A 23,332-nucleotide genomic window follows, 5' to 3' on the forward strand; every position below is an offset into this window, starting at 1 on the left:
AGAGTTTTGGGAGTCTACCCCCAGAGTTGCCTGTAACTTCCCATCTCAAAGCTTGTACATTCTGTGTCTGCAGGTTGTCTAATACTGTCTGATTTCTCCAAATTCAGATAAGTGATCTTATCAGATGGGATAAGAGATCAGATAAGATCTGATCAGGTTGAGATCAGGTTGCTGCTTGTCCCTGAATCTCAGGCCTGTATCAGGTATCAGCCTGCCCCAGAGATGATGAAAATGCCAAGGCTCTTCAGTGCAGGGACAGATCATTTAGTGAATATTTTGGTTTGAGGACTCCACAAAAAGCAGACGTTCCCACAGGGTGGGAGGGAGGCAGGAAACACCAGAGGGGAGGGAGATGAACAGAGAACCTCAAGGCAGCAGTGAGAGGAAGGGTCCTGCCCTGCTGGGCAGTGCTGCCAGAACTGCAGTTAAACACAGAGAGGATGTTGTGGGTCTTGGCCAGAAGCAGGTGATAATTCAGAGGAGGAAGGCTCCCTGATCATCCTGTCTCCACACAGAAGGCAAAGCTCAAAAAGGAGAAAATTTGCAACCTTTGGGACATCCTACTTTTGTGGCCAGTTTACTTACATACCACAGCTTTCTCTAAATATTTTCAAATGAAATAGTAAAACAAAAATAAAAACAAACAAAAAAATTCAAACCTAATCGAAAAAGAAAAGGCAAGCCCATTACAATATAATTTTTCAGTTGTTTGTTCAATGCCGGTAAGACTAAACGTAGTAAAACGTTTTTTCATTTTCAGGATTTTGAGCTGAATAACGAGCTGAAAATGAATGTGTTAAATTTGCTGGAGGAAGTTTTGAGAGACCCTGACCTTCTGCCACAAGAAAGGAAAGCCACTGCAAACATACTGAGGTAAATGCATTTCTAATTATTTCACATATTAACTGTAGCACAGAAGGAGACATACCGTGTATCATAGAATTCACAGGGCTGGGTTTCCCTCCGGAGTATTTAATTTTGAAAGATTGCTAAGTGTTTTATGAGCCATAAAGCAGAACCTGTTTTAAGTTTCATTCATAAAAGTGCCTGTATTGGAAAGCTTTGCTGCAGGACAGCTGGCAGCCTTGAGTTCAGCCCTCAAGTATGAATGAAAACAGCTCTGTCTGCAAAGTGTGAATATTTTACATCCACTGGTTTCAAGTCCATTGTTCTGCAATCCTGTGGAGCAGTAAACATGTAAAGATTAAGCAAATTAGGTTGCTTAATAATAATAAATAAATTATTTATTTATGATTAAATAAATAAATTAGTTGAAACATCTGTAGACTAAGGAGTGATTAAAATAAAACATCATGAAAAACACAGATAAATCTACAGTATGCTTTATTATAATTTATCTAAGTATTCTGCAGGTAAACCAATAAGTGTGCAATGAATAGAGTATGCCTGAGTTTTCTAAGACCACTTGACAGGTTTCCAACAGATATATGAAAAAAAGGTGTGAAAAAATCACTTGCGAGGACAAATATCAAACAGAAGATAAAAAACACAGATAAGTTCTTATTAAAACCACGTTTCTTCTTACATAAACAAAAATAATCCTACTTTTAATAATACTGTGTGTGCTGCTATTCCAAGTAAAAACATTGTTTTAAGTTTCTTTGGAAGAGACAGCAAGTCAAAAGAGCAAGAAGGATGAGGATGATGAGGGCTTTGATAATGTGTGTGACAGCAAAGGTTCTACTCACAGTGGGTAAAATTACCCTAAAACTTTCAGCTTCTTAAGAAAATGTGTTAAAACAAGCCCGGTCTGCTCCTGAGAGAGTAATGGATTTATAGGCCTTCACCATACAACAATTTCTTCTACCCAGTTTCAAATGAGCCAACTTCCACTATAAGTTGCATCAAAAAATGAACCTTTGTGTTTATCTGTAAACAATGAATTGTCTCCATTTGCATCCTTTTACTGCTGTTCTAGGAAATGGTTGTTATTGTTTGTCCTCTCTCCCCTCCTAGAACTGATTACTGCATACCTGAGCACAGAGTCTGATCCACCAGTGAATACAGTTCATCAGATACTTCCATTTTTACAAATTTTTCAAAAATTCAGACTGAATTTTTGACCATTCTCTAAATTATGTTTTTTTCAAAGCAAAAAAGGAAAAAAGAGTTTTTTCTTTTAGCCTTGGCTAAAAACTCCTTTATTGCTTTTCAAGGCTGGCAGTGCTGCTGAACAGACATAGATGCTGGACAGCCTGATGTGAACTATTTCAATCCTGCTTCTATGTGAATTAAATTTCAATGCAATTTCTCACTCTTTCACTGGAAGGGGGAGGTGTTCAGATCACCCCTGGGAAATGTCTGGTAATTAAGAGTGATTTCCAGAGTTTAACAAAGCACTGTAATTGCTGCTGGAGACACAGGCTCTCAGCAAGGCTATACAGCTAATTGAGTGATCAGTTATAGGATACAAAGAATAATTTTACAGGCCATAAGGATATAATAATCCTTATAGGATATAGGGAATAATCAGCAGCTGTTTGTGTGTAACTTTATCTGTGATACTGACACAGGAGTGCACGTTCCTTTGCTCTTCCACAGTCCTTAATTTTTACTGCACATTCTTCAAATAGAAATATTGATAAGCTTTAAAAATAAGCTTTATTCGTGGTGGGAGCAGGGACCTGCTGTCCCTGTGGAGACTGAGCACTCAGTCCTGGGGCATCCAAGGGTCCCTCTGCTCCTCAGCCCGGTGGTGGACTCAGAGGCAGGGCCAGCTGCTCTTTGGCAATTCAACTTTGCAATGACCCGGATATGAAATGGGGGAATAGCTCCTGTCAGGGGGCTCAGCCCTCCTGCAGGTTGCAAACATCCTTGTACAATTCTGGAGCTGGTTTCTGAAGGCTCAGAAACGAACAGAGTCAGGAGAGGTGGCACCTCTCCTGTGTCCCCTCTGAGAGCACAGCTGCAGGAGTCCAGGAGGTTCGTGTGTTTCCAGGGCCAGAGGAGCACAGCTCTTTGTACGTTTCCTCTGAAAGCAGAGGTGCTGCCGTGGTGCAGAGGAGGCTGTGATGATGTGGGGTTTGCTCTGTGCCCCGTGGTGCCCTGGCTGGTTCAGTAGGTCAGCCAGGACTGAACCTGCTCTGCCCTGGACTGGAGAGCTCTGGCTGTTTGCTGTCTGCAGGGATCTCTGTAGGTTTGCTGCAGATCCAGCTCCTGCTGACCCAGAGCTGCTCAGCTTTGGGCCAAGGCTCCCCTGAGCCACCCTGGAGGGGCTCCACGTCCTGCAGGGTCCATCCCACGGCATCTCTCCCTTCCTCTGCAGCACACTGGGGATCCTCTCTTGGGTTACAGTCACTGTTCTGAGCATGGAGAGAGGGCCTGCAGTGGAAAAAATATTTTCTGAGTTCCTTCAAGAAGGGTTTGCATTACCAAGGAGCCCTGTGGTGGGAGCCTGTGGTTACCTGAAGCACCAAACCACAAAACTGAGGTCAGGAAAGGCAGCACTCCGGCCACAGTCTGTCCCTGTCACAGAGGAGATGCTCTATTGTATTTGTGCTGCCCCCAGATGAAGGCAGGAACGAAGAGTCTGACTTCATATTCTCAGAAGGCTAATTTATTATTTTATGATACTATAATATATTAAAGAATGCTATACTACACTAAAGAATACAGAAAGGATACTTACAGAATGCTAAAAAGATAGTAATGAAAACTCACTCTCTCTAGAGTCCCGACACAGCTTGGCCCTGACTGGCCAAAGAGTGAAAACAACTCACAGCAGAATCCAATGGAACAATCACCCCTGGGTAAACAATCTCCAAACACATTCCACACGAGCACAACACAGGAGAAGCAAATGAGATCAGAATTGTTTTCCTTTATCTCTGAGGCTTCTCAGACTCCCAGGAGAAAAATCCTGGGTGAAGGAATTTTTCAGAAAATGTGAATGCCACAATCTTCTCCACCAAAATTCTCTGAATTTAGGCATCCTGGCTCTTGCTGCATGGACAATGACAGAACCCAGGCAGGGACCTGTGAATCTCTTTGGTCTGTTGCCTTGCAGAATATGCAGAGCTGGTCCCAGTGTTTGTGTTTCCCTCCTGGCTCCTGTTCAGGGTCTGGCTTGGAGAAAAGCTGCTCAGCCTATGCCCTGCTCCTTGGAGAGATGTCATCCTCCTCAACTGAGACCTGTCATCTAATTCTGCTTAGAGGGGAAATACAAATTACCTGGAACTGAAGGACTTTTATTTACTATTGTTGCAAATATTTAGAAACCAATTTGTTTGAAGCTTTCTGACAGCATGCTTTTCATGAGCAAGCACAGATCTGTCGTAACTGGTAGATTTGATGAAACTTTCATTCAAAAGGTTTCTCTGGAATGGGTTGAAAATGGGAAGAAGGAGTAATCCAGTTGATGTGTCCTTCATGAAAATAGTCACTCACCCCCTTGCTAAGTGAGTGCTGTAAAATTTTGTTGCTCTGCAGAGGTGCTTGCTGCAGGCATTTTGTCTAAAACATGTATTCTATCAGAATTCTGGGTTGCCTGTCAGCTGTCACTGTAGGCCCTGGCTTCCCCACATCTCAGTTTTTGTAGTCTACTCTTGAGTCTGTAAGGTTGACAAATGCACAATGGGCTTAGGACAAGCATTTCTTGTAAAAAATTCCATTTCAAACATTCATGAAAAAACGTTCACACTTTCTGAGGCATAACACTTGCATTTTCTATGTCACCCTGAAGGACATTGGGTAAAAATACATCTTTTTTACAAACTGCCCCAGCCTTTGCATGCATGCACATCTTTGGAAAATCCATCCCCTTGTTAGCAGAGGTCAGAGGAGCAGGAAAGGTTGGTTTGTGTTCCAAAGATCCATCAGGTCCGCTCTGGGAAAGGCTGTGTTTGGAATATGAATGACAAGGAAAATGTTGATGGGAGATGCTGAGCTGCTTCATGCCTTGAGTCATCAAACAAAGCAGCTGGTATTTCTTGCTTGATGGGATTTCTGCTGTGTGGACTGACAGGGTTTCTCTTCAGGGTAAAAATGCTTTTTTAAATTCAGTATCTGTTCTGAAAGCTACACAAACCTCCCAATGTACGTTTTGCTTGAGACTTTATCAGCCTGATTTACTAACCCTGGAAATCTAGATAAAATTTAACTGATAATGAAGCAGGAAGGTGTAAGTTCAGACTGAACAGCAGTGAACAACATTAATAGATAATCCTATCTGGAGAAAAACAGGTTGCTTCCAGAAACAGCTCCCCCTCCTTCTTCTTCTTCAGACTAAACATAAATGAAATTGAGGGATATGCAGATGTCAAAATGTGACGGATGAGCAATTTTTCTGCCTTGTATGATCTCACCAAACAACACATTTCAGGCTCTCTAACTTGCTCTAGCTTTTAAATATTTTTAATATGCTTTATGTACCACAAAGAAAGGATGAGACTCATGCTTAATACTTTAAAGTAGAAAATTATTTTAATATTTGGCCTGGTCAGGCATGAAGAATAGTGAGAGAGCGAGAGTCTTAACTGGTGGTTCTAAAAATTAGAAAGGTATTTATTTTATATTTTCTTCCTTCATTTCTGAAGATACTGGAGGAGTGACCCTGTTGAGTTGTCCCTAAGGGTGACACTGCTCAGGAGAGCCCCTCTGTGCCTTTGCTGTCTCCTGTGACTCTTTCCACAAGGATCTGCTTCTTGCCAGCTCCCAGGAGCTCTGCAGGGAGGGCAGTGGGAGCTGTCCAGTGAGTGTCCCCAGCCCTCTGCTGGAGCTGGGCATCCCAAGGCTGAAAGCAGCACAAGACTGAAGTGGAAGCTGCTGCTGATGCTGTCAAAAAATTACCATTATCCAGTCTTCAGATCTGTTGTCCTCTCTGCAGATTTCACTGTAGAATAATTATGGATAAAAGGAGAGTTGGTCTTGGGTTTTTTCATGAGACCACTGTGCTAGGAATAAAGCATCTGTTTAGAATGACAGATTGAAAATCTACATAAGACATGAGATGTGATGGTGGAGAGTACCAGGAGGCAAAGATTAATGTTAACTGCTTTCAGTCTTTTCAGAATTCATACTTTATTTCACATTAACCAAATACAACAATTTCAGTATCAAAGGCAAGAACCTGATCCAACATCAACATAACATAACACGAAGTTACATTTCAGCATCTCAGATTTTACAGGACTGATGAGGATTCCTGGGGCAGAGGCACGGGGCCTGTGTGGTGTTCATTGCCAGCGGCTGTTGTCGCAGGATGAGCAGCGCCTTCCTGCAGGCCCCCAGGCATGGGGAGCAGCACAAAATAAGCTGCTCTGCGGGACAGATTGGCAGGCTATTTACAGCAACTGAGGTTGCGCTCCTTATTATCCGGGCAAGAAGCTTAGGGCTCTCCTGGAGAGGTAAACACGCCTTGCCCTGCAGGCGCAAGGTGTTTCCAGCCCTTATGGGGAAAAGAAAAAAGGAAAAAGTGTGCTTTCTGACAGCGTTTTACATTCCTCTCCTGTTCCCTCTCCCTGAATCTTCTCACTCCTATATTAGATAAATCCAGTGTTGTCAAGGTTTCTTTCTGTCTGTTATTTCCACATGAAGGGGTAAGATCCTGTGTATATTCATATTATGTGCCAATATGCTACATCAGGGAAGGTGTTTGATCAAGACTTGCTTTTGCCTAGGTAATTTTTGACCCATTACTCTGAAATAATCACGGGTTTCCTGTAGCAGAATTGGAAACATTCATTAACACTTATTACTGAAAGGAAATCATGTCCTTGCTACAAGTACAAGCTGCAGTTTGCTGTCCATTTCCACACACTGAGCTCCGTGTGGGACACTGAACAGGACAATTTCCAGGATTCATTAGCTGAGAGATTTTAAAGCTCCATGGAAATATTTCATCTCACATGTCTCTGATGCTGTAATAGTTTACACATTTTTACTTAAAGCAAGACATGACTTTTTAGGCTACAGATTTTTTTTTCCTTTACCTCCTCAATTGCAGACTTAGGATTTATTTTAAATAAACCATTTTGCTGATCTATGTTAAGGTTTTCTCATAACCACGGACAGTTATATTTATATAGGATGTTCTGCCACTTTATTTTTCAGGACTCTTTCTCAGGACGATCAAGATGATAACCATTTGAAAATAGAGGATATCATTCAGATGGTAAGTTCATCTTGAGAGTTAAACATAAATACTCCTAGAGAAATGCTGCGTGTTTGAGTCAATGAAATTTAACACAACTGCAACTTGTAAAGTACTTCTGGATAGATATACTGTTTTTTATACCAGGAATGTCAATTTCAGTTTAGAGATTATAAGATTTGGGAGCCCCTATCAAAAATGAACATGTCAGAACTTTAGTATTTGGATAAAATCTCAAGACTGTAAAAAAGGAGAAGATATTAATATACGTGAAAATACAAGAGGAGAATATGCAGAGTTTATTAACTTATGTTCATACCCCTGAGCTGGTGCGTGCCTGTTTTATGAATTTCCAGGCCAGTGTTTGTGCTGTCTGCGATTGTTGCTAATCCTCATTTCTCCTGATCCCGAGGTTAATTACAGCCCCACTGCGGGCTCCCAGGCAGCTGCTCGTGCCCTGTGGCCCACGGAGAGCCCCCTCAGAGCTGTGCTTGCTTTGCAGGCAGACTGCCCCAAGCCCGAGTGCTTCGAGACGCTGTCGGCCATGGAGCTGGCGGAGCAGATCACCCTGCTGGACCACGTCGTGTTCCGCAGCATCCCCTACGAGTGAGCTCCCTGCACGTGGGGCTGGGGGTTTGGATACCTCCCTGCCCTTTGCCCAGGCCTCTGGCAGCAGGCAGCAGCCTTATGGAGGTGGCCAGCACCCCAAAAGCCTCTCTTGTTCACAAGTTCTTTCATAAGGGCTGATTCGGTCTATTAGAGAATGAATTGTTTATTTAATAGACTGTCTTGGTGTGAAAAGCCAGGTGTCTGCTGAGGAAGGCAGGATCCTCCTATGAAATGGAAAATGCAATTCCCCTCGCTCTAAATTATTATGATTTTGAAACTAAGAGACTCTCAGGCAAAGATATGGGAGTAGGAATAACAGTTCTTTACCAGGAGAATTGAAAATACAAATGCAATAGCACAAAAACAACCCACAGCCAGAGTGATCACAGTCCCTGCCCCTGAGTGCCAGGGCGGTGTCCCAGCCCCATCCCAGGGGGGCTCAGCCCTCCTGCAGTGCCAGCTGTGGCTCTGCTGCAGCAGGGATCCTGCACAAGGGGGGAGTTTTCCTCTGCAGCTCCAGGGCTGCTGCAGATGGGCCTGGGCTCCCTCTGGCCATGCGGGGCAGCAGAAAGCCGCTCCTCTGGCAGTGCAGGGGGCAGAGGCTGCTGGGGCGTCCCAAAGCTCAGATTGGATCCAGGTAGGAATGCTTGGCTCCTCCCCTGGGCGGGGCATCTCCCCATGGGATGCTGGGATTGGATCAGCCCTGCAGGGACACTCCCTGGCCAGGGACAGGAGGTGATTAATGATGAATGGGCCATGGACAGGAGGTGATTAATGATGAATGGGCAATGGACAGCAGAGAGCTCCTGGAGGGAGGATTGGCTGTGGGAGGGATGAAGAACAACTGCCCCATGGACAGCAGAGAACTGCCCCACCTCTGGCAGATGGGAATATAACAAACACCCAGCTAAACCTGAGACATAGATACAAAATTAACAGACATAGGACTTAAAACAAGCTAATACTACACAGGAATAAGGACAAAAACAAAACTACTAATAGATATATACAGCATGAGATTAAAAGGACCTATAAATGCTACAGCTAGTGAAGAAATGATAGAACTTAGGATTCAATGGCTTTTACCATCCAGTCAGTTGTTAGTGAGGCACACATGGAGATCCTTTCCCTCAATCCCCAGGGAAGCATCCATGGAATCTGTGTCCAAACTCCAGAGAAAAGTCTCAAACACTTTCAGGGTGTGGGAGGCTTCTGCCTCTGTGGTAACTCGTGTGTCTTTTACAGTTTGTAGCACAGTCAGGAATATTTCTTTTATCTCTTCCCACATCTGCTCTCCAGACTGAGATGTTGATTGTTAGCTGGGCCTGAGCCCTTTTGGTGCTGGAGATGATCCCTTTGGGCCTTGCAGGCTGGCTTATCTCTTCATATCTGCACCCAGTCTGTGGTAGAGAGGGGAGGACACTCCTGGCACAGAGTGTCCCTTGTGGGGCCAGTGGCCACCAGGCTGGCATGGCCACCACCCCCAGCTCAACCCTGACAAAAGGGTTTGCACACATACAGGGATAACCTGGTGTAAATAGGGTCACAGTGCTGGAAATTGGGATGAGGTGACAGGGAAGAGGGGATTAAAAGAAAAATAAATCTTTACACTATTTACCATTTCAGTCCGCATTAAAAATGGTATAGTGAGATGCTGGAATTAGTGTAAAGCTGTGTTATTAGCTTCCAGCAAATTGAGGTATCCTTGAAATCTGCTTAGGCTATTACAGACACATTCTCTACTGTGTTTATGAAGATTTTGTTTGCTTTTTCTCCTGTCAATGTCTAGAGAGTTCCTTGGGCAGGGCTGGATGAAAATGGATAAAAATGAGAGAACGCCCTATATTATGAAAACTAGTCAACATTTTAATGATGTAAGTAGTCTCCAATACAGACTTGCTTCCTAGGAACCCCATCTACTGTCTCTGACCTCTAGAACAGAAATGTGTTGTGTTGCAATGTGATGTCATGTGTTATCTATTAGTGACTGAATGCTGTAGCCTCTTTGTAATTAACAATTTAAATCAAAGCAGATGAAGATTCTCATTTTCAATAATTGGTACTCAGCATTTTAGTGGCAATTTAAGAGAGTAGAACATTTTAAACTGTAACACAGTGCTTTTTAGCCTACTGAAGAAGCTTCAATTTCTTCAGAGAAATATAACACCAATCCTGTTTAATGCCTTTGTATCACTTCACATGTCTTTTTCCTTTATCATTTTCCTTGAACTTTACTGGGAGACTTCCCAATCAGCTTTGGTGCTGATGGCTTGGAGACCTTCCCATTGCATCCCCAACCTTTCTTTCCTGTCCCCATCCCTTCCACCTGCCCCAAGCTCTGTTTCCAATGCCCTTTCCCTGGGTTTATGAATCACAGAACTCACAGAATCACTGGGTTGGAAGAGACCTTCAAGACCATCGAGTCCAACCCAGCCCCAACCCCTCAACTGAACCCTGGCACCCAGTGCCACATCCAGGCTTTGTTAAACACACCTAGGAATGGTGACTGCACCACCTCCCTGGGCAGAGCATTCCAGAACTTTATCACTCTTTCTGTAAAACACTTTTTCTCTGATATCCAACTTGTATTTCCCCTGGTGCAGCTTGAGGCTGTGTGCTCTGGTTCTGTCAGCTCCTGGGGAAAGAGCCCAGCCCCACCTGAGCACAGCCACCTCTCAGGGGGTTGTAGGGAGTGGTAAAGTCACCCCTGAGCCTCCTTTTCTCCAGGATAAACACCCCCAGCTCCCTCGGTCGTTTGTTATTACAGAGTCCTGAGTGGATCGCTGGGGGTGAGAGAAAGACGAGAATCTTGTTTTTTGATCAGAAGGCTGGATTTATTGATATATGATATATAATACATTATAACTATACTAAATAGAAAATAAAGAGAGAAGTTGCAGAGGCTTCTTAAGCTAAGAATAGAAAGAAAAGAATCTAGAACAAAGTTGTGTCCAGGGACTCTGTCCCCAGCTTGCTTCTGTGATTGGCCCTTAATTATAAACATGGGAACATGAGCCAATCACAGGTGCATCCTATTGCATTTCACAGCAGCTGATAACCACTGTTTACATTCTTCTTCTGGGGGCCCTTGCTTCCCAGAAGCTACAGAAATCTGAAAGAAAGGATTTCTGTGAAAAAATGTCTGCGACAGTTTGTGTTCCAAGAGCCATCATTTCTGCCATGCTCACCTGGGGGTTCTCCTGCCTTGGCCGTTAATTCCCGACACGTTAGAAGGGATGGTGCTCCATCTCCCTGAGCCCCTGCCTCTCTCTCCATGGCCAGATGAGCAACCTGGTGGCCTCTCAGATCATGAGCTACGCGGACGTGCCCTCGCGGGCCAGCGCCATCGAGAAGTGGGTGGCGGTGGCCGACATCTGCCGCTGCCTGCACAACTACAATGGCGTGCTGGAGATCACCTCGGCCCTCAACAGGAGTGCCATCTACAGGCTCAAGAAAACCTGGGCAAAGGTGTCCAAACAGGTGAGAGGGACGCGGCCACGGCAGGTTCTTGTATTTGGTGCAGCGCCCGTCGCTGGAAGGAGGGATGAATCTGACTCCATGTTCTCAGAGGCTAATTTATTATTTTATGATACTATTTTATATTAAAGAATATTATATACTAAACTATACTAAAGAATACAGAAAGGATACTTACAGAAGGCTAAAAAGACAACAAAGACAATTTGTGACTCCTTCCAGAGTCATGACACAGCCTGACCATAATTGGCCAATGAGTCAAAATAATTCACATGAAACCAATCAAGCAACCACCTGTTGGTAAACAATCTGCAACCACATTCTAAAGCAGCAAAACACAGGAGAAGCAAATCAGATAATTATTGTTTTCATTTCTGTCTGAGGCTTCTCAGCTTCCCAGGAGAAAAATCCTGGGCAGAGAGATTTTTCAGAAAATATGACAGTGACTGTGAGGGGTTCTGATTCCATCACCCGCTGTAAACAACCTTTTCCTAATATCCAACCTACATTTCCCTTGGTGCAGAGGCTTTCCCAGGGGCTGAGACAGGGCCCCTCCTGTGAATATTTGTGCTTTTCCACCACCTGGGATGTAGGAAATGGAAAGATAGAAACTTCCGCAGGTACTGAAGTGTTTGAGTTGCAGCCTTGGAAGAAGCTTGGATTGATGAAAAAATAAAAGTACTCAGACATTTAGCAGAAAAATGATAAACTTGTTTGTCTGTAGTTGTAAGTAAGACTATGCCTTCAGTAAGTGAGAAACTTCATTGGGTAAGATGGTGAAGGGTTTTATAGTGTAGTAATGTAATTATATAGAGTAAGCTAAGAGATTAGATGTTATAATAGAAGCACATATGTGTACGTGTAATTCTATATATAATTTTATTATTATATATATATAATTATATGCAATTATTATATAATAATGATCAATTATATATTATATTTATTATTATACATAATATATAATATTTTATAAAATAATATATAATTATATATTTATATATTATTTGCTATAGCATATTATATATTATAATATATAATATAATAATGTATAATATCAAGAAATAATATGTTCATAATATATATTTATTATAATACATAATTATTATAAGTATATACATATAATTATATCATTTTAATAGAATTTTACCCTATTGGATAAAAGTATTCATAGTGCTTTTATAACACAATTAAGTAAAGGTAATAGGTTAGAAAAACAAAAGAAACTGTCACAACTCTCCATTGGATTAGAATGTTCTATATTGCGTTGTAATGAAGAACTTGTGACTACCTTGAGCTATGGTTAACTTCTTACTCCTCTAAAATCTCACAACCTTTGAGGCTGATGTTTATCTGAGTAATAAATTGTTTTTAGCTCAACCATAGTCCCATCCCTTCATTAAGGTGTTGATAATATTGGGACTGGCATTTTCTGTCCAGGAATTTTGCATGTAGCTTTTTTAATCTGTGGGAGCAAAATCTTTTCAAGGTAATTGGAAGGTGCCAGAGACTATTTGGCCTGAATGGCTGTAATGTTCAAGTAAAATAAATTTAGATATTTTCTGATAGACACATCTGGCGGTTACAAGCTCTGGTTAACGTCTGGTCACGTGCCTAAAATAGGAACTGCCTGTGCAAAAAGCCTTTAGGAAGGTCAGGACCTCTCAAATTCCTGAGCTTTTCTACCCAGTAAGATACTGTTGATAAAAAATCTTCTTTCTCATTTAGGAGCTCAAGTTTAGGTGCAGTGAACACCTCCTTTAAACCCTTAATGGCTGCTGAGAATGTCAGCAAAAACTGCCCGCCACAAAAACAAGACACACACATTTAAAAAGAGGCCTGTCAGGATGAAGATAATCCACTCTTTTATGTTCTGTGTTCTAAATGGTTCAAAGAAATACAATTCAAATAAATTCTATCTGTAGCACCTTTTCCAGGCAGCTTTTTCTCAGCTGCTTCACAGCTGGTGCTGCGTTCTTCTATTTAAAAATCTGTTTAAAATTCTTTCAGTACAAACTTTTATAAGTGAGTTTGCCTCCCAACATTTTTATGGATAGAACTTGTTTGATTTTTAAACTTTTCAATTAAAAAATAAGAAACCAAACCCACAGCAGACTGATGTTGTGGCATGGTCCTCTGGTACCTATTGGGAATGCAATCTGGGTTTTTCATCAGCCTGCCAAGTAGAAGAAAGTGACTCTGTCTGCCTACAGCTCTCTCTTAATTGGAAATTCAGTTTCAAATAGGACGAATTTCTCATAGTTCTCTACACTCAAGTCTCAAGTCAGTAGCCTAAACAGCTGAAAATCAAATTTATTTCACTTAAGAAGGAGCCAGGTTCTGGTGATGCCCACTGACAGTGATTTGTGTAAGACATGAATAAATTCTCATTTACATACTCAGCTTTTCTCTGGAACTTGGAGGCAAAATCAGCTCAGTGCAAGCTCCAAGGCAGTGATCACCCCTTGCTGTCACCAACCTCAGTAAATGCAGCTGAGCACCCCCAGCCACATGTAGGATCTGCAATGTTCTTGTGTGCACAGCAAACTGAATTCCAGACCATCAATGTAATAAATATGTGGGTTTTCCTCCACTTGCAGGGTAATATCAGCCTAAATGCGGGTTCTGTATATCACTCATCATGCTGCCTAATCTCCATTTGCAGAAAGACAGGAGGAACTGCAGTAGAGCTGAGTTCCTATTTCAGTAATGCCTGTTACGCTGCTCTAGGAAATGGGGTGGGGATGGTAAGTGAATTACAGCTCGGGTAGAATCTCATTCCAGTCATTTACATGCACCAGCAATGACATCTGAAATGCATTTTCTTCCCAGACAAAAGCACTCATGGACAAGCTTCAGAAGACTGTGTCATCTGAGGGAAGATTTAAAAACCTGAGAGAAATGCTCAAAAAGTAAGCCTCCCTACAGTGTACAACTGTGTTTTGTTATAAAGAGTGGATCGTTCATGGTAAAGACTAATTGGCTGTGATTAGGCTTTAATATTTTTTTTTCCTAATAACCTTTTAAATTCTAGGTTGGTTTTATTTGGCAATATGGTTTTGCTGCATATGCTGTGATTTAATACCCCTGATGGGTAAACATAGTAGCTCCAGAGAATTACTGAAACAAATTAAACTATTTTTCTGTGCGAACATTCCCTGTTGGGGTTTCACTTACACTGATAAACTCTCTCAATAAGTGTAAAGCCAGCTTTATAAATTGAAGTTTTTATGAAAAACAGGATTGTTCTAGTTAAGAATTTTAGGATTTGGTACTAAGCCTGTGTCAGGTCACGGACCCATTCCTATGACAATAAATTACGATTCTGACAAAACATTATGAGAGGAACATAGAGATAGGACAAAGGCACAGGGATATTTCTTCTCCTGTGGCCTCCCAGCCTGCTGCAAAAACAGCCTGCTGCTTTTGTGCAGCAGTCCTTGAACATTGTTTTCTTTAATTGCTTTGCTGGATTGTGTTTGACATTCTGTAATTTTGGTATCCAGAATATTCCATGTCAAGTGTTCTACAGTTTATGTAGAACTGATTTCAGCCATACAAAAACCTGGATTTTTGTGAGCTTTGTAATTGGGTGCAGGCTTTTCAGAATTGAGTGGCATAAGTACCTCAAGTGATCTTGAGAGGAGCTGAGAACTGAACAGCCAGAATAATTAATGGTCTATTTTAAAGATGCCATTAATATTAGATATTGGGCAGAATGCATTCAATTTATCACAGGCAGATCAAACACAACTCAGGCAGAGCCAGAGGAGCTGTTTGTCCTGGGAAGGAATACAACCCATGGAGTAGAACTGGGCAAATAATAAAGAGTTTGTGCAAGTTGGAGAAAAATGCATTTGCAAATGTAGCTGCAGGCAAATAAGCTGGTTTGTTGGTTTACAGCTGCAACCCACCTGCTGTTCCCTACCTTGGGATGTACCTGACTGACCTGGCATTTATTGAGGAAGGAACACCCAACTTCACTGAGGAAGGCCTTGTCAATTTCTCCAAAATGAGAATGGTAATTTTCAGTTTCCTACATGCTTCGCCAACAGGTGTTTAACTGCATGAGTTAATTATTGATTTCACTGCAACTCCTCTGAATTCACCTTTGGAGAAGCTGCTTTGGCGCTGTGCGCTAGAGGCAGCGTTGGGAGAGCAATTACTCGACCCAGTCTTCTATCCCCACCTTCTGGCAGGCTGGGAGCTTTGACGGGCTGAATTTGTCCCCGGTTCACTTTCTCAGAAAGGACAGCAAAAGCAGCTGCCTGGAGCTCGTGGTGGAGCAAGAAAAAGCTTTCTTAAATAACCAGAATTACAGGAATGCAGTGATTCACCAGGAAGCAGTAATCACAATGTTCCTTTCAGAGTGTGCTCTGGTCTATCTGCAAAGCACTTTAAAGTTGATGTCTCTCCCAGTGCCATGTAATGCTGTTTTGTAACAGCTCCTCGGAGGGAGGCATGGAAATTTCTCCTCTAATCTCAGCTTAATGCCCATTTTAGGGCTACACTCTGCAGCAGTCACTCGAGGCAAAGAATGGGGAGGTTTCATTATGGGCAGAGTGTTTGCTCACTCGGGGCTGGCTGGGGAATAAATGTTTTCTTTGGGAAAGTGAAGTCCTGGGGAGCTGTTGGGAGATGATCTCTACCCTTCCCTTCCCTTCTCCTGACAGAGGAGGAGTTAGCAGAGGCTAGCAGAGACAGAGGAAAGTCTTGTCAGGAATTAAGTGTTGTGGCTGTAATTGTGACAGGCAGCGATCTCTACCAGGTCTACAAGCAAATAAATATGTAAGCTTCTATAATGAAGTTATATTTTTAAATATGTAAGTTGAAGTTATATATATATATATATACATATATATATATGTAAGTTGAATGGAATAATTTGGTGCAGAATTCTTGCTTTGTGTAGCTTGGCTGAAGCAGAGCTGTGCTTGAGCTGACGTGCATGTGTTCTTTTGAAAGATCTCGCACATCATCAGGGAAATCCGCCAGTTCCAGCAGACCTCCTACCGCATCGAGCACCAGCAGAAGGTGAGGCTCCGGCTGCTCCTGAAATCAGGCTGTGGCAGCAGTGACTTGGGAGCCACAGCTGCCACTGAGAGCTCAGCCTGGTGTCTTCTGCTGCCACGCGTGGAGGAGAGGACAGACAGACGCACGGACGGGTCCTTGGGGTGGTGGTGAGACCCTCACCCCGCAGGACCTCTTTGTCTGATGCCTTCCAAAGAAGTGTTTTGCTCCTTTGGGAGGTCCCTGGGGATCGCAGCCTTGGAGGGTGTGAGGGGTTCAGAGGGAGGTGTGTTCCCCCTGCCCTGAGATCCTGGGATGAGGGTCAGGAGGTGCCCCAAGCGTCTGCTGGGGCATCTGCAATTCCTTGTCCCTTTGCCCTTCTTGGGGGTGATGCAGCTATTACCAAAGCGGGTCAGTGCCTTCACAGAAGGCTCATCTCAGACTCCAAAAGAGCAGTTTGGGCTGAGGTAACCTGACAAAGGATTTGCTCATTCTTAAGAGGAATTAATCCTAATTAATTCTCAGGGTACTGCAGGTGCATCTTCATGCCAGCAGCATTCCAAGCTGGGTTGCCCAAGGAAACAACACAACGTCAGGACCCAAAATGTGCTGAAAGGGAAGGAAAGCTGTGAGGTTTCTGTGTCAGCTGCATGCAGCCTGAGCCTCTGTGTTTGCCCACAGGTCACTCACTACCTGCTGGACAAGACCCTCATCATGGACGAGGACACCCTGTACGAGCTGTCCCTCAAGATCGAGCCGCGGCTCCCCGCCTGAGCCCTGCTCACAGCTCTGGGATGGAGCCACGCCTGCCACCACCCAAACACAGCCAGAGACGCTCCGACCAGAGTGCCAGCTCTCTTTTCCAATAAGAGTCTCACAGCCTTTCCCTCTCAGGCAGCACAACACCCGTGTTGGAGGTGAAAGGCAAAGACCCTTCCTACCCGGCTTAAGCAATTTCTGCTTTGCAAAGATCATGTTTGGCACTAGGGACCATGATTTCCTGGAAAACAGGAGACTTTCCTGTGAACAGGCACTCACTGCAGCCATCTCACGTGGCAAATCAAGGGTACAGATTTAAATGGTGGTGATGGACTCAGGTGTGTTAGGATAAATAAGCAAAGTGAGGTGGCTGGGTTGATGGCAAACTATGTGTTCACTGAGGCAGTAATGGCTGTGGTGTTCTCCTTGTGTTAATTTCATTGAAAAAGCAGGATTTTAGCACTCATCTACTGCTTTGGAGTGATATTAAGACAGCATCTAGTAACTTCAGATCTGCAGTTGTTCAAAACACCTGCTGTACATTTCATGCTACTCATTACAAAACATTTTCTTCTTTAAATGTCTCATCAGCCTTTTCTAAGGTGACTGATTGTATCTGTAAAAAGTATTTGTAAATATGTTTTCCATCAGTGAGAGTATTTGCAGCATGGGAAGCAAATGGGCTGGTGGAATAGTTGTAAATAGTTGCCAGCTGGGAGGGTGAGGGACCCGGAGGAGAGGAGCAGGGGATGGGGAGCACACAGCTCTGGAAGAGGCACTTTATTTTCCTGCACCTCCTGCAGCTTCTCTGACAAGTCAGGCTACAGGGCACATTCTGGACACACTGTGCAGAGAAATACTTGTCTGTCTGGCAGCAGGTGGTGATCAGCAGTGAACACTTGGAGCTGCAGTGGCAGTTTTGTTTTACGTAGTGGTGTGAAAGATGTCTTTTTTTGGGGTCGTTTTTGAGGGTTTTGTTTTTTGTTTTTTGAGTTTTTTTTTTGTTCAGCCATTTGGCGATGGCTTAGCTGTACAACTGAACGTGTCAGTGGCAAACATTGAACGCCAGCAAACACAAAGTATCTATTCTTATCTGAGCTGGTAATTATCACTTGCTTTTGTTTGAGAAAATGTGCTATTTGTAAATGTTTTCAGAGCCTCTGCTTTTGTGACGTACCAGGTGGACAGATATCATTTCTACAGTAGTTGTTGTACTTCTTGTATTTTCCTCATCAAGAGTGGCCTGTTGTATCTGCATGGGAAGTGAGCTCAAATGCTGTAAAGGGCATCATAGTATAAAACACAGGTGTTAGCACTGTCGAAAACAAAAATTGGCTGGAAAAGTGTCCTTACTTTTCCAATGATACTCAGCCAGTTGAAGAAATAGGGCTATATCACCGTATACCTCCCTTAAATCCTCTCAGGGAGACAGATGTTTAAAACAGATTGTGACTTAGGCCTATTTGATCTGACATCTCTTACACAGTCGTGATGCTTCTTAACGCTGGCGATGAAAAATGGACCTGCCTGGCTTGTGGTTGTTGTCTTTATTTGCACTTTAATTACATTGCTGGCCCAGCCCAGAGCTGCACAACGAGTTCCATTTGTTCTGTCTGAGTGTGAGCGCCAGCATCTACAAATGTACCTTAGCAACTGTAAATTTCATTAAGGTCCTTCTCCACAAGGACCATCTCCTTGTAAATAGCTGCATGGGGAGGTGTCGCAGGGACTGGAAAATTCCTCCATTAGAAAAGCAGACAGCAGGAGAGAAGGACATGCTAGGAACACTTTAAATAGTTCTGGCTGATGGTTGCTGCAGAAATGTTACTTATAGAAGCTTTTTGTTGTTAAAAAATGTGTTTGTTTCTTCTGACTAATGATTGACAAGAAGCTGATTGCATCCCAATGCATGATATGAGGAGAAAAAAAAAAAGAGCATGGTTTATTTGGACCACAAAACCAACTGACTGTGGATTCTCTGTGCAAAAGCAGTTACCATTCAGTAGTTCGATGAAACACTTTGAAGTAATGGAGCACCAGGGAAAACGTGGTCCAAAAAGTGATTTCTTATGTTGTTTCTGTTGTTTCTTTGTTAACAAGGAAAACGTGTAACAGCGGTCAGTGTGAATGGGTGAATGGGCATCTCTGTTGTACGCTGTGAAGTGCTGCTTTATCTGCCTGTACCCGGTTTTACCAAATCTCGATGTTCTTAGGGTTACAGGGTCCGAATGCTCGTCGTGCTCGTGTCAGAGTTGCTTGCTGTGTGCTTCTCACGCTGCTCCGTGCATCAGCGCTGGCTCGCAGGGCTGTGCTGCGCTCCTGCGCCCGTGCCCGCGGGGCTGAGCTGGAAACCGCTGCAAACCGCTCGTTCAGCCCCTCGGGGAAAGCACGTCCTGCTCCTATGCCAAAGGTTGCCTCTTGCCCCGGTGGCCGGTTTGGGTCAGAATCGGGAGAGTTGGATGCTTGATCCGTGTTCGTAGCGGCAGCAGCAGCAGAATTGTTTAAAAATTGTTGTGGTCACAGTAATGTTTGACTCGCTGATGGCTTCACGTCGATGTTTTTGCTTGGGGATACAATGCTTTAGTTAAAGCACAGGGAGAAGCGAGGATGCGCCTCGTCGCCCACCGCCCTCGCCGGGGCTGCAGCGGCGAGCGCAGCTGGAAACAGCTGTTCTGCAGCCCCGGCAGCCGGGCTGTGGGGGCAGCGGCGAGCGCAGCTGGAAACAGCTGTTCTGCAGCCCCGGCAGCCGGGCTGTGGGCTCGGCGCTGCCCTTGAGCGGCCCGAGTGCCTCTGCCCGAGCCCTGCCGCGTGTTGGGCTCCGGCCGCGCCCGCTCCGTGCGAGGCTCGCCCGGCGCCGGCCCGGCCCGGCGCTCGGGGGACGCGTCTCGCTCATCGCGCCCCTCCTCGCCTCCGCCGTTCGGGGCAGCGCCGCTCCCGCTGGGGACTCCGGCTCTGGGCTGTCGCTGTCTCTGGGGTCCTCCGGGCCCCTCGCAGCTGTCGGCCGCGGGGGCATCCCAGCCCAGCATCCCGAAGCGCCTCTCCTGTTGCCTTCAGAGCCGCCAGCGTGCCCGGGGCTGCCGCGGGCCGGGCGGCGATGGGGATAACGCGTTGCTCACCCGCGCCCGGAGCGGCACAGACGCGGCCCCGGCGGCGGCCGAGAGCGCTGCCCGCACGCTGACACCGGGTTAGAGTTGCCTTCACCCCCAGCCTTCACCCCCGCCCCCGCTGCTGTTCGTGACCGAGCGCTCACGGTGTCGGTGCAAACCCGCAGAGTTCTCAGTGGCAGTGTGCGTCCGTCCCGTCCCGTCCCTTCCCTCCGGCTCGCCCTGTGAGAGGTGACAAGCGGCGCTGATCACCCCGAGCTCGGAGTCAGGAGGAGGTCCCCGTCCTCTTTCTGCTTTCCTAGTTTTTAATACTGGTTATTGTTCTGTAGGGTAAAAAGGAACTTAATTATTTTAATTATTTATTAACTTAAACCGTGTTGATTTTGATTTCAGAACATGTTAATTATCCCAAATTTCCCTTCATGTGTATTATTTATTTTAAGGGTTTTACAAAGACGTTGTTTTGTTTGTATGGACATTCAGTCTTTCATCCTTTCACTCTTAGCAACAACACTAAACCCTGATGATTTAAAACTCTCACCCATTGTGGCATTTTTACCTGCTCATAATTTCACTCACCAAGGGCAAAACCCTTCAGACCTCATTCTGATAATACCTTAGGCTTCACCGAGAGCTTTTCATAAGTCTTTGGGGATCTGGCTCTCAGCTATTTGCCTGTTACAGTTTTTGCCTCCAAAGGTCAAATGTCTCTGTCTAGGATGCTTCATGTCCAAAATGCTGCTCAGTGATGGTCGTTCTGTTGTACCTGGGGTAGTCTGTGAAGTTGTGTTACCTAGGGCAGTAGATGTGTGTTTATTTGACAGATGTACCTATATGGAACGTGTTGCTTAGTGCACAATCCAGATGTTTTTGCATGTATTGCAACTTCTCTTCTGGCCCGAGGTTATTGCTTTGTATTGTTAGTAAGGCATACCAGGCAAGCTGTTGTGCCTGTGTGCTAATAAACATCCTTTTCTTTCCTGAGTTTCAAGAGTCCTCACTGGAATTTATTAATTTACCCCTCTTCATGAAAAATTCAATCTACTCCTTCTGAACTACCGAGTCTTTTAGAAAAACAAGTCATTAAAGGGGAAAACAAGTGAAAATTTTGGGTCTGTAATGGGAAAGAATGGTTTGAATTACTGTGTTTTACTCTTCTTTTTCACTCACGATGCCTTGCATCACTGCCATGGGCATCAGTGGTAATAACTGACATTGGGTTTGGACTTGGGTCTACACATCCCTTGCTTTCTTTGGGCTGCTGTCCTGCCCTGGATTTAAAAGAACAGTAAAAAAAGCACATTTTATACACAGAAAAGGCAGAAAACACAGTGGTTTGTGAGTAGGTCCTGACCCTCCTCTTGTGATACAGGAAAACAAGTCACATGGAGAGAAATGAGTTGCAAATTGAAGAAAATACCTGACAGAGGTTGGGAGTTCAAAACCAGGTCTCCAGCTGGTGTTACATGCTTCAATCACTGGTTACAGCTCTTCTGTGTTGAACTCAGTAATTTCATGAAAACAGAAAGGTTCCTCTTACACTTGTTTAAAGAATTAACATTTTAAATAAGTAAACAGCAATGGCATAGCAGGTCTGTGCAAGAAGGAGACACAGCAAGTGACATAATAAAATCAGCTTCTATTCAGTACTTTGTGACCTTGTGGCCACATCTTCTCCATTCTGCTTACATTTTTGGTGTTTCACATAAAAACTGAAATTAACTGAGAGAGCAACTTACCCTTGACGCTGTCAGCTACTGTCAATGGAAGAAAATAAATTATAATACTTCCCAAGCAGCCTTGTTTATAAGTGCTGCAGGATAATTTAATTTCAAGTTGTTTCCCCAACACTTTAAACCATACATTTCACTTATGCCAAGCAGTTGGCTGATTTACACATTTATTTTAAGGCCATCGTTGTAGGATGACAGATTGGTTTGGGTGGGAAAGGACCTTAAATCCCACCCAGTGCCACCCCAGTGCCATGGCAGGGACACCTTCCCCTGTCCCAGTGTCCAGCCTGGCCTCGGGCACTGCCAGGGACGCAGGGGCAGCCCCAGCTGCTCTGGGAATCCCACCCCAGCCCCTGCCAGGATGAGGGGAGAGATGAGGATCTGACTCCATGTGTCAGAAGGCTGATTTAGTATTTTATGAGATATATACATTATATTAAAACTATACTAAAAGTATACAAGAAAGGATTTCATCAGAAGGCTCGAAAAGAAAGAAGTGGAATGATAATAAAATCTTGGGACTGACCAGAGAGCCCTAGACAACAGACTGTGATTGGCCATTAATTAGAAACAACCACATGAGCCCAATCACTGATGCACCTGTTGCATTCCACAGCAGCAGATAACCATTGTTTACATTTTGTTCCTTCTCAGGAGGAAAAATCCTAAGGAAAGGATTTCCATAAAACATGTCTGTGACAAATAAGAGTTATTTGTGAAGACTGAATAATATCTTGAAGGCTACACCCCAGTATTCTGGCCCCACTCCTGTGTAGCCTTAAAAGAAGGAGAATTAGAGAAGACCACATTTTTGCTTGAAATTTCCAGTTTCAAAGAGGGCTGAAACAGTGACTGGTGCTTGTTCCAGCTCCTGGCTGCTTGACACAACTCTGTGCAGGGCTTTGGCAGAGGTAGGGGCAGCAGAACCACTTCAAGTTTGTTTTCTCAGAGGTGGCACCTCCACTGTGAGACACTCTAGGCCGGGTGGATGGGCAAGAAACAGCGACAGAATTATTGCTAAAAACTTATCTTCCATCACCCTACCCTCCCTGGAGGTTTATAGCATTGGGGACATATGTACATATCACATCTAGATCCTTGACGTGTTTCATGCAGAGCAAACCCAGAGCTTTTCCAGACAGAGAAGACACAACCTCCTATCAGCACCTCATATTCCATTTGAAATAGTAATATTTTGTTAATTCCATCTTGTTTGCTGTTATAGTTTCACATCCAATGGGAAAACCACCTGAAAGCAGAGCACTTTTTTAATTTTCTAGCCATTCCTCCCTGGGTTTCCACGACAAAGAAATGCTGGAACACCATGGTGGAAAGAGAAGGTGTCCAGAGTTCAAGATACCTGAACTCTGTGGTTCTTGTGACACCTTGTCAGCTGAGGTTTTGTGGTCACTTCTGGTTTGTATCCGCTGACAATCAACATCTCAGAACTGATTCACTTGTGTCTGCAATGCAGCTGGGAAAAAAAGAAAAGAAAAGAAAAGAAAAGAAAAGAAAAGAAAAGAAAAGAA

General features: G+C 44.0%; 1 protein-coding gene across 4 annotated transcripts in view; it reads left to right on the forward strand.

Moving 5' to 3' along the window:
• Positions 1-16,985, forward strand: part of RASGRF2 (Ras protein specific guanine nucleotide releasing factor 2) — a 121,783-nt gene extending 104,798 nt beyond the window's left edge. For all 4 annotated transcript variants that reach the window (XM_054287598.1, XM_054287599.1, XM_054287600.1 and 1 more), the window contains exons 19-27: positions 761-873; positions 7,072-7,132; positions 7,614-7,717; positions 9,510-9,594; positions 11,003-11,200; positions 14,030-14,109; positions 15,101-15,218; positions 16,163-16,231; positions 16,889-16,985. In XM_054287598.1, the coding sequence (XP_054143573.1) occupies positions 761-873; positions 7,072-7,132; positions 7,614-7,717; positions 9,510-9,594; positions 11,003-11,200; positions 14,030-14,109; positions 15,101-15,218; positions 16,163-16,231; positions 16,889-16,981 (921 nt within the window). In that variant the 3' untranslated portion in view covers positions 16,982-16,985. The remainder of the gene's footprint in view (positions 1-760; positions 874-7,071; positions 7,133-7,613; positions 7,718-9,509; positions 9,595-11,002; positions 11,201-14,029; positions 14,110-15,100; positions 15,219-16,162; positions 16,232-16,888) is intronic.
• Positions 16,986-23,332: the final 6,347 nt, after the last annotated feature.

Source organism: Melozone crissalis, unplaced genomic scaffold (assembly GCF_028551555.1).
Source record: "Melozone crissalis strain CALT ecotype California unplaced genomic scaffold, PUWL_Pcris_2 ptg000060l_1, whole genome shotgun sequence".
Classification (NCBI taxonomy): domain Eukaryota; kingdom Metazoa; phylum Chordata; class Aves; order Passeriformes; family Passerellidae; genus Melozone; species Melozone crissalis.